At 42.4% G+C, this 15,766-nt stretch overlaps 2 protein-coding genes across 11 annotated transcripts in view; one reads left to right on the forward strand and one right to left on the reverse strand.

Moving 5' to 3' along the window:
- LOC118509422 (calcium-binding protein E63-1) overlaps positions 1-10,220 on the reverse strand; it is an 80,066-nt gene extending 69,846 nt beyond the window's left edge. The window contains exons 1-4 of one of the 10 annotated variants that reach the window (XM_036049994.1): positions 9,975-10,220; positions 5,907-6,137; positions 1,393-1,425; positions 1,108-1,153 (exon numbers count right to left, since the gene is read on the reverse strand). Coding sequence is in view for 6 of the 10 variants with exons in the window: in XM_036050002.1 (XP_035905895.1) it covers positions 1,108-1,153; positions 1,393-1,425; positions 2,759-2,794 (115 nt within the window). In the remaining 4 variants the exon portion in view is untranslated. Of the gene's footprint in view, positions 1-1,107; positions 1,154-1,392; positions 1,426-2,758; positions 3,127-5,906; positions 6,667-9,974 lie in introns of those variants that run through there. The other 9 variants (XM_036050004.1, XM_036050003.1, XM_036050002.1 and 6 more) reach the window with 9 other exon arrangements.
- Positions 10,221-14,732: 4,512 nt separating this feature from the next.
- On the forward strand, positions 14,733-15,580 carry LOC118509425 (transmembrane protein 267). The gene is made up of 2 exons (XM_036050013.1): positions 14,733-15,126; positions 15,204-15,580. The coding sequence occupies exons 1-2, from the start codon at positions 14,842-14,844 to the stop codon at positions 15,531-15,533; spliced, it is 615 nt and encodes a 204-aa protein (XP_035905906.1). The 5' UTR covers positions 14,733-14,841; the 3' UTR covers positions 15,534-15,580.
- Positions 15,581-15,766: the final 186 nt, after the last annotated feature.

Below are 15,766 nucleotides of genomic sequence, written 5' to 3' on the forward strand. Positions count from 1 at the left end.
TGGCTAGTTGAGCTACTTCAAATAACAAGTTCGATTTGGGTTTTTGCGATGGATCTTGATCAAGCATTGCCTCCTAGTGCTATCTCCGACACGTTCTTACAGCCATAGGATGAAAACCATAAGCTTCAGCTAAAGTCATTTTGATCACATTTAAATAACGTGGCAAAAAGGCAGTAAATTCAATTTATGTTGTATGAAAGTTGTATTGCTATGAACTAATTTCTACTCCTGATACAATTCTTCAAGAAATTTTCAAAAAAATCCTATAAGAAGTTCCAACAAGTGGAAGCAACAACAGGCATAAAGAACCGACTGTTGCTCCCAACCCGAAAACCTCGCGCAATTTCTCGTCTAACCTTGACCGCAACGAACCGTTCATGCATACAACCAACCATCAACTCAACCACCACCGTACGATTGATTGACAGGATGACCGGCCATCGTCGCCGACATCTCAGCAGCAGCGTCTGCCGTCTGTGGCTCGTCCACAATTTTGACCAAAACAAAACACGGCCAGCTGACACTCCTTGACCGCACAGTGCCAAGGCCGCTAGCAATGTGCGTGTGTACATGATCTTCAACGTTCGACCATTGTCCTTTTAGCTATCTGCACTGTGCTTGAAGCTCAATTGTGCTGGCAGAAATCGATCGATTGCATGTCCTCGTTCGACACTTATTTTCCCAGTGTGGTACCCCAGTCACCACAAGCTGTGACACGTGCATCAGGCTTGAAATTAAACACTTCTTCGATACCTTTTTAAACATTTACAGTGTTATTATGGTCACATGAAGTTGCAGTACGGCGCATAAAACATTGAATCTAAATGACAGAAATAACAACTAAAAGCACATAAACGACCGCCGCTTGCCCTACGATAATGATCACCACGGCGATGATGATGATGATGATGGTGATGTTGTGAACATTGGCAGCAGTGACGGTGGCGACCACACACCCCCACGCCACTGTCTCACCGATTGGATGACACACCGAAAGCAACACCATTAGCACGAAAATGCGCCAACAGGGGCGGTTTGAAATCGATCCAACTGGTGATCCAATCGGTTCGGGGTGGTTGGTAGCTTTTCTGCTTTCATTGTACTTACCCTTGATTTCCTCCTCGGTGAAAGTTTTCCCTTTGGCAACAGAGCTCTGCAGGGTAGATTGGTTGGTTGGAAGCGCGGAGAAAGAGAGAGAGAGAGAGAGCAAACGGATCAGGTTAGCGCACGTTTGCTTACGAGACGAGGAACTAGAAATCAACCTTTCAACTACATTGTTGCCGGCAAGGGCATGCATCCACCTCCTTGAGATGTGCAAGTATGTGTTCGCAAGGATGCGAAAAAGGTTAATAAAGAAAGGTGTGGGGCGATGTTGCGATCGGTAAGACTTACTTTACGCCGTCCTATAAGTGCAGCTCCCAGCATCTGGAAGGGAAAAAGTTCGGAAGACGAGAGTTAAATTGAGTTAAAATATAGTTAATAATATGGCGAGGAATTTAATACTTTGCAAAAACATTAATATTGAACTATAATGATATTGCTTCGTGCTAAATAACGTTACACACACAATTGCAGCTATCAGCACATCAAATTGATGCCCGACGAAATGGGACATCAAGAGTAATAGTTTAATCGTATTTCATTCTTAACTGACGTGGTGCCGATGCTCTGGCCGACAAACGAGAGCATGTCCTGCCAAGGGGGCAGTATAATTAGTTTACAAAGTTTAATGTGCAACTGGCTAGCGCTTGCTGGTGCCAGACGAACCCCACTCGATGGAGACGCCTGGTGCCGCACGAGATGATTCACGAGGCCATTGCCATTTCTCGGTTTGTTTCCGGTTTTGCACTGTCCATAAACTGGACCACCAGACCACTTGAGCATGAGGGGGGGGGGGGAGGAGGGGTGAAGAGGACGACCACACGTAACCGATAGAGTGAAAGCAGCAAGATAAGTGGCATTCAGCATGGGAAGCGTTATTTACGACTTCCTTGAACTTAGCGCACTTATACAATTAACCTTCCGTTTGATTCGTGCCAGTTGCGGTACCGTCTAGCCCTTGCATGTCTGCTGGCGTACCAGTGGAATACTACATTCTGAGTAGTGCTTGCTTAAACGTCGTACCGCGAGCATACGCCATCGATTACCAGACTACAGACACAATCGCTGCAACAAATCGAACCTCCTTTTCTTCACGAAGTCGGTCCAAAAAGCGGAACGGAAATGGAGGAGATGGATGAAGCTTTTTTTTTCTTTTCCCAAGTCCCGTTTTTTCCAAGACGAATGTTTTACGGCACCCCCGATAGCTGCCGGCAGAGCATAATTGCACATCGGTGCCGGTGAAGCACGGACGCTCGAGTTTTAGGTTGGCCGGAGGAAATTTAATTGCAAGAAGGAACCACTGTTTCGAAGAACGGGTCGAAACTTTAACTTTCCAAACGATCGTTATACCCCTTTGGTGATCTAACTTTGCGGCACGTACTCGTTATCTACTATCAACTAAAAGATAGTGAGGACGTTCCTGGGGTCCGTTAGTGAATGACTTTTTGCGTGATGCTTTCAGTAGAGGTTTTAAATTAATTTTTCACGCTTCTTAAACTTTTTGTACTTAAAACACCGAAAAAAAAACAAACTCGCGTCGAATCGCATTCCACCGTGTGTGCATAATAAGTAGATAAAAATAACCTCAACAGTGGTACACATTCTTTGTTGAATCACAGCTGAATCATCTATGAATGTTCCACGCTCGCTTGCTCACCTTTGCCGCATCTTCTATCTCACTGAAATCACTCATAGCTGATGGCGGGTGAGAGGGCACAACCGAATCAGGAAAATTTATTCGCTAATTAACAACACACCGAACCGAAAAATCGAACCACAGACACCAAAACAAAAGCAAAAACGGCACAAATCACCACACACAACACCTGATTGCTGCCCGATAATTTGGTCACCGGACAGATGAACGGAACGCAAAAAAGAAAAGACGGAAAAGGGGAAAAAAATCCTGGCAGCGTCCACCCCGGGGCACACGATCAAGCTCGCACGAAAGATGACACTGTTTTGTGATGACAGTGACTGGGCGGCCCGAAAAACCGCACACCACACCGGCGCAGCTTTCGCGCTGCACTCGGTTGCAGCATCCCTCGTGTAGCGCATAACGAATCAACTCCTCCTCCTCCTCCTACTCACTTTTCTGCTCACCCCATTCCCTTTCGCAAAACGGATTCATAACCCGATCGCAAATGGAGTGGATACCGGCGGCACGGAAACCGTTACGAAGCGTTACGGTAAGTGGCCGGCATACCGCTCGGACTGTGGTGCCTTCTGGTTAACGGGCACCCCAAAAATAGCAGCGAGAAAAAGTGTCACCACTGTGAGCACTTGCGAGCGAGCGAGCGAGCGTGTATGTGAGGATTTGTTGCGATCAGAAGAAAAAGGTAGGTCACACATTAAGGGGCGAGTTGTTGATTTTTTTATTTTCCCCATCTCACCAGTTAAGAGTGAAATCGGCGAAAGGGATAGTACGGTTGTAGTAGTGGTAGCTACTTACTGCTATCACTTGTTGGAATGTTGGCATGTTGGAATTTTATTTAGATCCTTATTTTTTTAGTTTTTATGTATCTTTTAAGGAATAATTATCAATATTTTAAGCGAGGTTTAAGAGGTTATTTTCTCATCGTAACAGAAGAGTGGAAATATTCATATGATTCATAAAGAAAAGCTGTGAGCGAGGATCACGGCTAAGTCCGTTTTAGTCCTATCTTACAACATTTAACTATCACAATGGTCTCCAAAACCTCACAAACTTTCCCAAAAATTAATCAACCTATTTTGTAACGCATTCTTATTCTTTTTCTACATTGGGCCATTGTGAACTGATCAAACTTTTCGAACCTATTTAATTTCGAAGCACGTCAAACGACCTTAAATTGAGTGCTTCTTTTATTTCTATCAACTTCATAGTAGAATTGAAGGCTTAGGACAATTAGTGAAGTGGAATGTTAGCATTAAATTTTCATATGAAGTTGGTCTCCTACTCAAATCCAATCAGGAGGATCAGTTGCCCCTATCTGCTGTCCGTCTCTAAGGAACTTCATCCATCATGGGCACGGGGTTGACACCTTAAATCAATCAGCTGATCTATTGCGTTCACGCTTTATTTTATAACACTCATTGATCCATGTTTTTGATCAATTTTGCATTGTAAAACAATATTTTGAAAACATTTCAGTTACCTACTTCAACGCTACTAGCTTCCTTTTTATTTTAAAGTCGATGAGTTCAGTTTAAAAAAAAGGTAAATAAAAAAAGGTTCTTGAACTTTCCGAACGCCTAAAAATTTGTTGTAATTTTATATTAATGTATTTCTAAGTAAACAACAATGTTTTTTTTTATTTGAGGTACAACTACAACACAATGGTTTCAGTGTAGTATTGGATGCAAAAGCAAAAAGTGTGTTTATCTTATTTTAGTAAATCAGTTATAAATATTCCTCGAGACTAAATTATTTTATTTTCCACCGGTTATTTATAACACAAAAATTAACATATTTAAAAACATTAAAATATTTCACACCCAACTACCATCAGCATAAAGCAGAACCCTCCCGCAGCTCCGAAGCTCGGTGGCCGGCATCGTTCATGTTATTTTTGAACGCTCTCGTCCGAACCGCAACATTGGTGGCGAATCCACTAGATGCATTTGCAGTTGTGGTGCAGATGCCCAGCTGTAATGGGGTGGTGCACCAAAACAGCCGCAAAAAAACAACAACAACCACCACAACCCCGATCAAGTTCGAGGAAGTGAAGCAACTCATCTTGGCGGGGCCTAACACGACGGGCCTCGGTTCGTAGTTTTTCACCCCCACACACACACGTACGCCGGTTAGTGAAGAGCAGGGACATGAGGGTGTATACTATGCTGCTAATAATAGTAGGTCTGTGGATATCTTTAGCTCTCGCTTAGCGGACCGCACGCGCGCCTTTTCTAGCTTCCGTTTGCCACCCCTTAAAGCAGGCGGTTGTTATTGTTTACAGCTGATCCGTACCGAGCACGGCATCACGCGGATTTTGTCTGAAGTACTTGGGGATTTCTTTTTTACACTCGCTCAAACACACACACACACACATCACAAATTGCTCACTTGAACTGTTTTCTATTTTTCAATTGTTCTTTGTACTCTGCAACGGATCAGTGGGGGGCTGAAGCTTAAGGGAAATTGAAACAATCCCGCTTTTTTTGATGCGACACACAAATTCCTCGCTTTGTTTGTTTGTTCGTGACGATTTTTACTGAAAAGCATCAAGAGTACGAGGTTAAGGTGCAGGGTGAATCAAATCGTTTAACTTTTGCGCATTAATCGTGTGGCGAATTATGGCCCCCTTCCGAGATTAGTAATAGCGTGATTCAATTTACGCACTTACTCAAAATATTTTCAACGTACTTTTCTAGAGTAAATGTGTGGATTTAAAATAAAAAACTTTTTTTTACACTACAAAATAATTTAAAATTGAAACAAGTATCTTGCCGACGATCGTTACGGACACATCGGATGGTAAACGGATTCCATAATCGCCCGTCCATCGTTATGCTAATCAAAAACAGCGCCTCCGAAGCTAGACCACCGCCAAAAGGAAAGACAGCTGTTCGGTAAAAGCCAATGAATAAAGAGAGAGCCAAAACTATAAATTGCATCAATAAACGACATCCACCACGGCACGCGGCATTTCAACAGCTGGGCCAAACACATAACCATTGCAGGCCCTTCAGACGACAGCTGCGCTCGGACGATCGATTCAAATTCTCCCGAGACCAAGCGCGGAACACGTGCATGTAGTGTAACATGAAAATTAAATGTTTCCTATAATGTAACATGTAAACAGAGTTTAGGGGGAAAAATCTACCTTAATTTGACTGTAGAATCCACTCATTCGTATCCCCGATCACGATGGTTATAAGATTAAAATAAAATTTGTTTTTTTTTACTTAAGACTCTAATACTTCCACCTCACATTAACGCACACGAACCATTCACTGCTCTTTAATGTTATCACCATAAAATTTTCACGATCATTTTTTTCCTCTTTCTGTGTGTGTGTGTGTTTTTTTTTGTTTTCCACTCTGACCTGCAACACCTGTGCGAATGTCAATTCAAGTCACTGAGATACGAACGCGCACGCGTCCAACACCGACACTAGCGACCGTCCTCTGCGGTCACCACGTACGAGAACTCCATCAACTGTGCGTACAAATGATCGTGAGCACCCTTTTACTCAAGTAGCTGTTAAGACTTGATCCTACAGAAAGTCCACTTATCACTATCAGAGTATCCGTAGCGTCGTGTGACAACGTCCGATTCAACCGCACGATTCAAGGCTTTCCGTAACACTACCTCGAACTGGTGTTCGGCGAGCCTTCAAGCTCGTACCCTCAGCTCGACCGAATCGTTCACGCATGAAGCTAAACCTCGCTAAACGGTTGTAGCAGATTCGTCCCAAAACCATCCACCTCTCAAACAAAGGCCTTTGGGCCGAGCCGAGCCGAGTCGGTCGGACGGTTTTATTTTGATACGATGCAGACACACGCCGGTCTGGCCTTTCACCCCGACGCCAGCCGAATTTTCACGCAATCGAAACGGTCCTGTCACCGTGAGAGGATCGCACGATCGCTAACACACACACACACACACACACAAACACACACACACACACACACGACCTAGTGGCTGTAGTGTGGCACGCGTATCACCACCGATCCGATTATGGTTTAAACGCTTCTGGTGCTGCGAGAAAATACTCGGACTGGCTTTCCCAACAATATCCACAACCAATCGCTTACGACTCGTTAGACTTGTATCCGGAATTTCCTCAGCATAAGAAACCCCCCTCGATGTGTTAGCGTTTTCCCGTGGGATGCTGGCAACTACAGTCTGCACGCACAACGACCGCTTACGACGGAAAACGTCTCGGGTACGCCTCGGGATGTTGGGTGGTGGGTCGGTCCCGCACTCACTGCTTCGCTTTGACCTTCTAAGAATAGCCTAAAAAACTGAAAGAGAAAACCGCACCGAACTGGGGGAACGGTTTTCCCATGTTTCCCCCCCCCCCCCCCCTCCACACCGTGTGTTAAACGTGTTTGCCCGCCAGCCACGGATCGGCGTTTGTCACTCAAACTAATGTGCTACGTACAGGTGGGTACGTGATTCGCTGTCTATCGGTGTGTGTGTGTGTTTGTGAGTCGGATGAAGACAAAGTGAGATTAGCATGCTTCCGTTACCAGTGGCGTTGTGACACAACACAAGACTTTTTGCCAATATCGCAGACAAAAGCACACAGTGGGGAGATTGAACTTTGGACCGTGCATTTTATATTGCCGAACAGAGATTAGCTTTAGGAGTTCAAACAAACTTAATTTAGGTTTAATTTTATTTTTGTTCAAAAAAATAGACAAATTTTAAGAAATAAATAAATATTTTTCCTGAAAGACCACTGTCCAAATAGATTCCTGTTGATAACACCAATACCAACCAAACAACCCGATAACACCAAAACGCACGTGCTCTTCCCATAGCCAAAAGATGAGGGATTTTTTTTCTGTCCGGTCGTCTAAATTTAATATTCTTTACCAATGTCCGTGTGTATGTGTCCTCACACAATTTGTCCCTTTTTGACGGTGTAGAAACACGTCAAAAATGATGTCCAACCGGTAAACGGTCATTTCCGTCGTCGTTCACTGTTGAACGCGCTTCGGTCTGGGTCTGCTCGTGAAATGTGCCAACCACTGTGGAATGTACTGTTTGATGTTTTTGGTAGGGGTGGGCCGGGAAAAAATATTTTTCACATTCTTTGCGCACTCCCGTTATCAGCAGTTGACTGACGGGGACGGGAGAAGCTCTAGCTGCATATTTTTATTTTTGTAAAGAAGAATGCATTATCACTTACGAGTGTGCTCTGGCAAGGTCGTTACTCAATTGAGCAGTTAATATTTGTTTTAGCTAAACGGTATAATCGGTATTAAAATTGAATGAGAAAATAACTAATGCTACGAGAAGAGCCCTCTTATGCATTAAAAAATGGACCAATTTTCCCAATTTTTTATTTGAGACACTCAGGGTAATGGAGCAGTGCAGGCAGTAGTGGCAGAGGCGTTAGCGCCGCTGGTCTTCACAGGGCAGGACCAAGAATTAAATCCCATCCAGAAACCAGTAAAATCAAGTTACAGAAAGCCAGAAATGGCAGGCCGAAACCATTCGTAGTTGTAATTCCCTGTGACTCGAAAAAATATTGACTTTTGTCATATGTCTTTTATCCAAAGACGAAAATATTAGAGCAATTATCTTGGAGTGTGAAAAAATTTGAAATAATCAGGCATATCTTGACAATTCGTTGTTTTAATCGTCTCGATATTAACAAAAACATCTCATATCTGGCGAAAGTCGTTAACGTCTAATCGGGGAAAGACTTCCCAAAGACCCCATTTAACTATATTGTACGCCTCTTCTAATGAGAATGGGGAAAATGGACATTCTTATACGAAACTAGCCGTTCTGAGCTGAAAAGAAGCCGTCCATGTTACAATCACTCAACATTAGAAGTTAGGCGGCGCATGTGAAAAATATCTTTGAGTCAGTAGGCGCTTCACCGACCGAAGAAACTCTCCACTAATCATAGCAGTGTCCGATCGAATACTGCATTTACTCCGTTTTTTTTTTGCATAATGCACTTGTACAATGAACTTCCCTCTCTCTTGTTGGCCTAACGACCTCTTGGATCATGCCTGCCATTTCTGGCTTACTAGACTTATTGATACTGCAAAGTTAGATAGCCAGTCCTCACTACGGGGGAAAGGGTCGCATGGGATTTGAATCGCGATCCTGCCGTATAAAGACTGGTACCGTTGTCGCCTCTACGGCCCGGTGGTAGAGGAGTGCCTAGCCGTCTTCGACTTTGGGATTAATTTTGCTTTATTTTTATGACATTCTAAAATATTTTAGCTTTCTGAAAAACTATATTGCCTAATTTTTACACTAGGTTTTCAATTTTCTCTTTCAATGTTAGGCTATGTATGATCGATATTTGATAATTTTTCACTTTGCTTTTCTAATTTTTTAAACTGTTTTAACTGTAAAATCCGCATACCAGAGAGCTCTTAAAAGTTAAATAAAATTATTCAAAAATGTATTTACTATAACTAAAGTTGGCTCAAGCCACTAGTATTGTTGAACGATTTTTAAAACGTTTACAGTAAAGGAGAAAATATTTTCCGTAGGTGTTCGTATAGTCATGCTACATGGAGGAATTTTGCAGGTGCCAAAAAAATCGTAAGAGTGTGTGTACACACAATTTTTTAAAACAATTTTTTTTCATTAAAAATTAAATTAATTATATTTAAAAAAATCACAAATGATAAAAAATAAGGAAGCAAAATGACTCCTGAAAGCTTTTATAAAGCTTCTTCTAAGCTTCTAGTCCTAGATTTTATTGTATTATGTACCCCAAACAAGGTGCAATCTATTTTCCGAAATAAACTTTAGTTGTTGTAAGAAAGCGTTTTTTTATACAATTCTTAAGCGTTTTTTGTACAAATATCCTTTTCTATTCCATTAATTTCTCGAGCTAAACAAATCTGTTCAACTTCATTGTTTCTTTAGAGAATTATATTAAGCTTCTTATAGCAGATTGTTTAAGTTGACACACAGATAATTTAAATATTTTAAAGCGACCCTCCAATCAACACTTTTCGTCCTCATCACTTATCACTCATCGCAAAAATGTTTTGAAATGTTTTCGCATCGCTAAAAATTATCTGGTTTCGGAAGAGCAAAAAGTCATATACAAGCCTAATATTAACTGCAGCACTACAAAAATTGGCACACGCACACAAACACACATTCACAAGCATTGGCAAGCTGATCCAGTCTGGTCCTGGAAAGCGCAAAGTATGAAGCAGTATTATTAAAGCATTCAAGTTACTTCATCCGATGTGCTGCTTCCTTGTTGCGCCGTTCTGAATGATGTTGTCTCAAACTTTCGTTCACACAAACAGGAGTTTCACCACCACACACTCACACACAGAGTTTTCCCTCTCGAACACTTTCCTTTCCGATGCTAAACACGAATCACGATCAAAGAACGATCTATCCGAACAAACGCACGATCGATATGGTTCTCGCGGAACGGCAAACAACAGTGAAGCCCATCCACACGATCGGGTGTCTCCGAACCCCTCATTGTGAGTCGGGTCGGGAAAATGGGATACGCCATAGGCAAGACACAACCACACAGGGAAGAAGAGTGATTCGCCACCAAACCAAACCTTCCGCCAGTCGACCATTGTGTGGCCAATCCACCGAAGCGCACTGGTTCGAATGTGTTCGTTATTGAACAATTGTCGTAACGAGGAAAAACGTTTGATGGCCAAAGAATGGTTTTTCATTTTTTTTTCTGGTTGGTTTTCCCACCAACCTAATCAGTTCGCGTGCTGGCAGTGGAGGATGTTGACAGTTTTGGGGGAATGGGCCGATTGGAAAACAAATTCGCTCCTCGAAAAAGAAAAAAGCACGAGACCAAGTGGCTGACATTCGAGTGCCATTTTGCGCCGCGACATCCATGACAAAAGTCGGCGAGAGGGGAACAACAAGGGACAGGCTTGGGACAGGAGTCGAGCGTGTAAAAATCGGCGATTATTTGTACCTAAAGGCTTCCGTTCAGTAACGTGACAGAGCGTGGCAGAGACAATCGAAATCGCGCGAAGCAAGTGATGAAGCTGCTCGTGACAATATGGCGTCGTCACCAACAGCGCTGTCCTGTTTTCTGGCTGTATTTGCTTTTAAAAAATAAATAAATAAATAACCAAGCAAAGACACACACACACACTAAAAGTGACAGGCGAAGGTAGGGAAACAAATTCGCTATTCATCACATTCGCGAACAAATGTCGGTCAGCGACGAGCGTCGGACTGTTCCTATCTGTACCGTGTAGCATTGATCTGGCCCGATCGTCACGCAGACGCAGCTCACGTTCGCTGCATGGCAACAGCACGTTTCTCTTCGTACGAGGAAAACAAAAGTGGCGCCCCGCCGAATTGTCAGCGCAAGGCATCAAGCTCAAGCTGACGAGACGAGCCAAAAGGTTAGGAGATGATGTTGTCTTCTGTGAGTGTGTGTATGTGTGTGTGGTGACATTAAAGGGCGCCAAGGAAATTGATCGATCTCACTTTTCGCTAGATCGGTAAGTGTGATCGGAAAGTGATTGGGTTTCTTTTTGGTAGATGATCAAACATTTCCTGGGAGCCGGTGCCAACTGTCGCGGTGTACCAGAAAGCGATCGGAGGAAGATCTATTTTAATCCCTTGTTTTGTTTTCTAATTAATTGATTCAAAATAATCGAAGAAGGAGGTGAAGAAGAGAGAGAGAGAGAGAGAGAGAGAGAGAGAGAATATTTTAGCGCGAACGGCACATTCAAAGAAATACTTCAGATATGAGCCACGCGAACGATGTCGGACACTCATATGGTACGGTCGTGCTTCATCCGCACGATACCTGCACAGCTCTGGAAAAGGATGCGAATTGAGAGCATCTTTTTAAGAACTTTGTCCGTGAAGGCCATTTTGGAGGCATCTTTTCCGGTCCCTTTTTTTCCTTATTTTAATGTGATCAGTGATCCTAAGCGGATCGACCTAGGAGCGGAAGGAGCGGCCGCTCAGGGCCTCGTCCTCCTGTTGATCTTACTCACAAACGAGTAACAATAGGCCTCAACTGCCATTCCGCTCAGGGCCTCCAAAAACCTTGATCCGCCACTGAATATGATAATAGTCCCTTGATTGTGTCCTGGAAGTCACATCCTGTCCCCGAGATATGTCTACTTGGCTGTCTGACGTCTGTTGCATTAGCCATCCCCTTAAGAAAAAATTGTATGCCTGAAGCCTGAAATTTCAACTGATATCGAATAAATCGACTGGGGTCTCGATCCTGATGATCCTGGTCGGTGCTAGATGGCATCCTACACGGTCCCTCGTTTGATGCGCGACTGCCGGAAGCAATGAAAAAATATCTTCTAATGTCTCTCTCTGACGTCTTCACATTTCTCAAAGTGATCCTGAAAGTGAGCCTGAAGTGTCCTCTCAACAGTTGTGCTGTGAAGAACTCGACCTGCTCAAAGCAGCGTGAGATCGTCTAGAATGTGAGGTCCTCATAACTTCGTAGAAGATTGGAGTATCTTCTTTGATGATGGTGCTATAGTCATTGCTCCATCCATCTCCTTCTTGAACCGAATATCTTGGTGCTCTGGTACATAGGAAAAATCGTTGTTCAAAATATGCGAATACCACATGGACATGTGGTAACAGTTTCAATATCCGCGGTCCTATAGAATCTGGTGAGAATTTTCCGAGCTCTGAGATGGATTATTAAATACTGACTTTATAGTAAGATCGGGTCGTCAATCTCTTTTTTCAATCTGTTTCTAGTCTATTCTTGGGACACTTTCTTTATTTTCTTATCTAGGCGAGTGTGAACTTGTGCTTGTTTCTTAGCGTATCTATGTGTTCGATTTTTCACTTCCAGGGATAAGATTTTACTTAATGCGTTGAATGAAATTACGCAAACATATTTTTGTGTAACTCACGTTCGATTTTGTCTCTAAAATTACAATAGGTTCACTTAAAATACGGACAGATAAAATACAGTTCACGGATACGATACGACCTAGTTGCCAGTCGAGGGAGAAGTCCGACACTTATGCGCTACCTGTGTCCCAAGGTGACCATCGACTGTCACTCGTGAGTGGCACATAAAGCGCAGCATACACAGGCTCCCAACACATATTAAATTCTTCTTTTGACCTACACATTTTACTTATTGCATATTTCAAAATACACATAAGAGATTAACGATTAAGAGTCATCGCAAACAATTTTAGTTTATTATAACGTAGAGTAGAGATAACACATTTCTGAACGTCACTAACTTAAATTAAATACCAGAGACTAATAAATCGTTGAGGATGAACGTTGGAAGAGAGAATCGGCATCCATGGGAAGAAAGTTAACTCTAAATCAAAAATTTCTCCCACCCAACCCTGTTAACTATTAATAATATAATGGTTACTGCAGAAGTTCCTCATAATCAACTTAGAACGTAAACGCCATAATTAATTAAATAAAATGTCATAAACTACTTGAAACCTGCTACATAGTATTAAAAAAGAAATAAAAAATATATTAATATCTAGAATTTTTCCACATTTCTCACACCATTTCCAATCTAATACGGTACGTGAACTCAAATATAATTTACTCCCGCCCAGAATTGCTTGCTAAAATATGGCACACATGGTATTCATAAATAATTAATTACGCTTTTTCCGCTCTATCTGTCTCTTTCTCCGTTCTCTCTGTAAACAGCAACAACTCGCTTTCTCTTTGGAATGTTCGTTTTTTTTCTTCTACCAAATGGTTCATCTAAACTTTTCAACAGGCCATAAATGAAAACAGAGATGCCCATCCCACCCTTAATTCCGAACAGATTACCTTCATCTTTTACGCGAAGTGGCAATAAGCATAAACATTAGTAAGTCGCAGTATGTGTCGAACACTATGTCGACGAACCGAACTGGTGGAAAACTATGTGTACGTTCGTCGATCACCATCAACACGGCGACGATCGCACCACCCCCCCCCCCCCCCTCCTCGAGGGAAACTGTCGTCGTAAACAAATGTGTTTCCGAACGAGGTTTCGCTCAAGGTTGCTTCCATGGCCACGATCAACCATGGTTCGATCGTGTTGGAGTTCGCGATGGAATTGATTTTTAACTACTTTGCTCCATGGCACACGGATATGGTTGGGGTCCTGCCATGTGCGCGGCATCCGGTGCCCGTAGATGTGAGATACATTACGCTTACATGGTTTTGTGTTAGAGCTATGTAGATCATTGAAGAAACTGACGATGATCGTCCATTCTACTGGGATGGAGTAACGGTTTGGAGTGGATTTGTTCGTAGTGGACCCTTCATCACAACGAAAAAAGGGCGGTTTCGAAATGCAAACGAACAGCTGGGGTAGGATGAAGGGTTTATTGGCTCCCTGACCGTTCGGCGAACCTATTTTTAGTTCGTCATCAGCTTGAGACACGATTGCAGCGTGTTTATTTTTGGTGCCCGTTGAGATGCGGCATGCGAGGTGAATGGGAAGACTGGGTTGTTTTTTGTACAACGGACCAGATACAAGTGACTAGCGGTTAACGGCAAACTGTTTCGTTCAAAACATAAGCGGAAAATTGAGCAATCCTAGTCGCCAGCTGATTGTTTAGTACGTGATCAGTAGTACATGATCGTGTCCTTCGCAGTATGATATTTGAACTGTCTGTTTGGTTAGCGTTATATGGAATTATTAGGATATTATTTGTAAAGAGACATGGAAATGCTTATAACTTTAAAAAAAACTTCTACAAAATCATGCAATTTGTGACATAAAATTCGTTGTTTTTTTGTCCGCTTGATGCGCAATTTACTCACTGTGCCATTAGAGCGACGTTTCTGAAGGAATCTGTAAAAAAATTACTCTTTCTCACGGAAATATTTACTTTTCCATTTATTGCTTCTTCAAACTATTTTAATACCCATTTTTACGTTAAAAATATAGCTTGGAATAATAATTTTTAGATAATTTAATAAATTAAATCCTTCAACTGTCAGCCATTAGTGTTTTGAACCTCGACCACTGTGAGCACTGTTGTTTGTTGATAAACTACTGGGACAACAGCGAATCACAGCATTCCAGTCAATACGCGCAATTGCTTTCGATCATTGCAGCTAGTTTTGTGGGAAAGCTATCGTTTTAAATGAATTTTAATGTTACGCTAGTGTTGAAACATGTAGCCTTGTATGGTGTGTGCGTTTTCGGTGATAAACTTACGGATTTGGTGCAAAAGCCGGCCCTGTTGCGGGCCTGCATCGACAATGCCACGCACGCCTTCATCGGCTGTCTTGCTGCGGAAATTTTTCTTCAATGTTTAAAGTATCACATTTCCAGGCAGGAATATTGTTTTCTACTGTTTGTAGCTACCGCTGTGTCATCACTAATCGATCTGGATCATTTTATCGAGGCAAGGTCGTTTCGTTTACAGGTAGTAGGACCACGTCTCTCAATTGCAGCGCTCTTCAGCATTGCAAAGTAATTAAATCTTGTTGATCCCCCTTTCAGGACGCAACCCATCTTGATCGAAGACCGTTTCTACACAATTCTGCCATATGTGTAGCGACTTTTGTTCTGCTTATGCTTACCAAACGTTTGGAAAGGAACAGATCCAGCCTGTTTGCTGCTGCGATATTTATCGCCTTCAGCACACATCATTTGCGCGATGCAACTAGGCGTGGGATTTGGATTAAAACACCATTTCAGGACAGCAGCAGCCCGGCGGTTCCTTACGTACTGTATCTTGCGTTTGTAAATATCATTCCACACGTGATTTGTCGACTTTTGCAAAGCACGTATAGCAGTGTGCCAAAGTTGAGACTAGTCGAAATGGTGTAAATTATGTGCAGAAAAAATAAATAAGATGCAGTCGTTGTTTTTACAAATGGATGTCTAAACAAATTATAAATCAATACTTAAATGCGCACACTGGGAATCGCCTGTATTGTATCTCCGAGAATAGGCGTAGTATTTTCACCAGGAGCACAGAGTGCAAAACAGCGCAACTCTTTTACCATTTTTTATACGTTTCACGAATTTTTACTACTGGGAATAAAAATATATATGTAAAA

Source organism: Anopheles stephensi, chromosome 3, assembly GCF_013141755.1.
Source record: "Anopheles stephensi strain Indian chromosome 3, UCI_ANSTEP_V1.0, whole genome shotgun sequence".
Classification (NCBI taxonomy): Eukaryota; Metazoa; Arthropoda; class Insecta; order Diptera; family Culicidae; genus Anopheles; species Anopheles stephensi.

Coding starts and splice junctions, on each gene's coding strand:
- LOC118509425 (XM_036050013.1), top strand. CDS start 14,842: ATGAATTTTAATGTTACGCTAGTGTTGAAACATGTAGCCTTGTATGGT. Junction 15,127..15,203: donor CAAGGTCGTTTCGTTTACAG/GTAGTAGGACCA, acceptor TCCCCCTTTCAG/GACGCAACCCATCTTGATCG.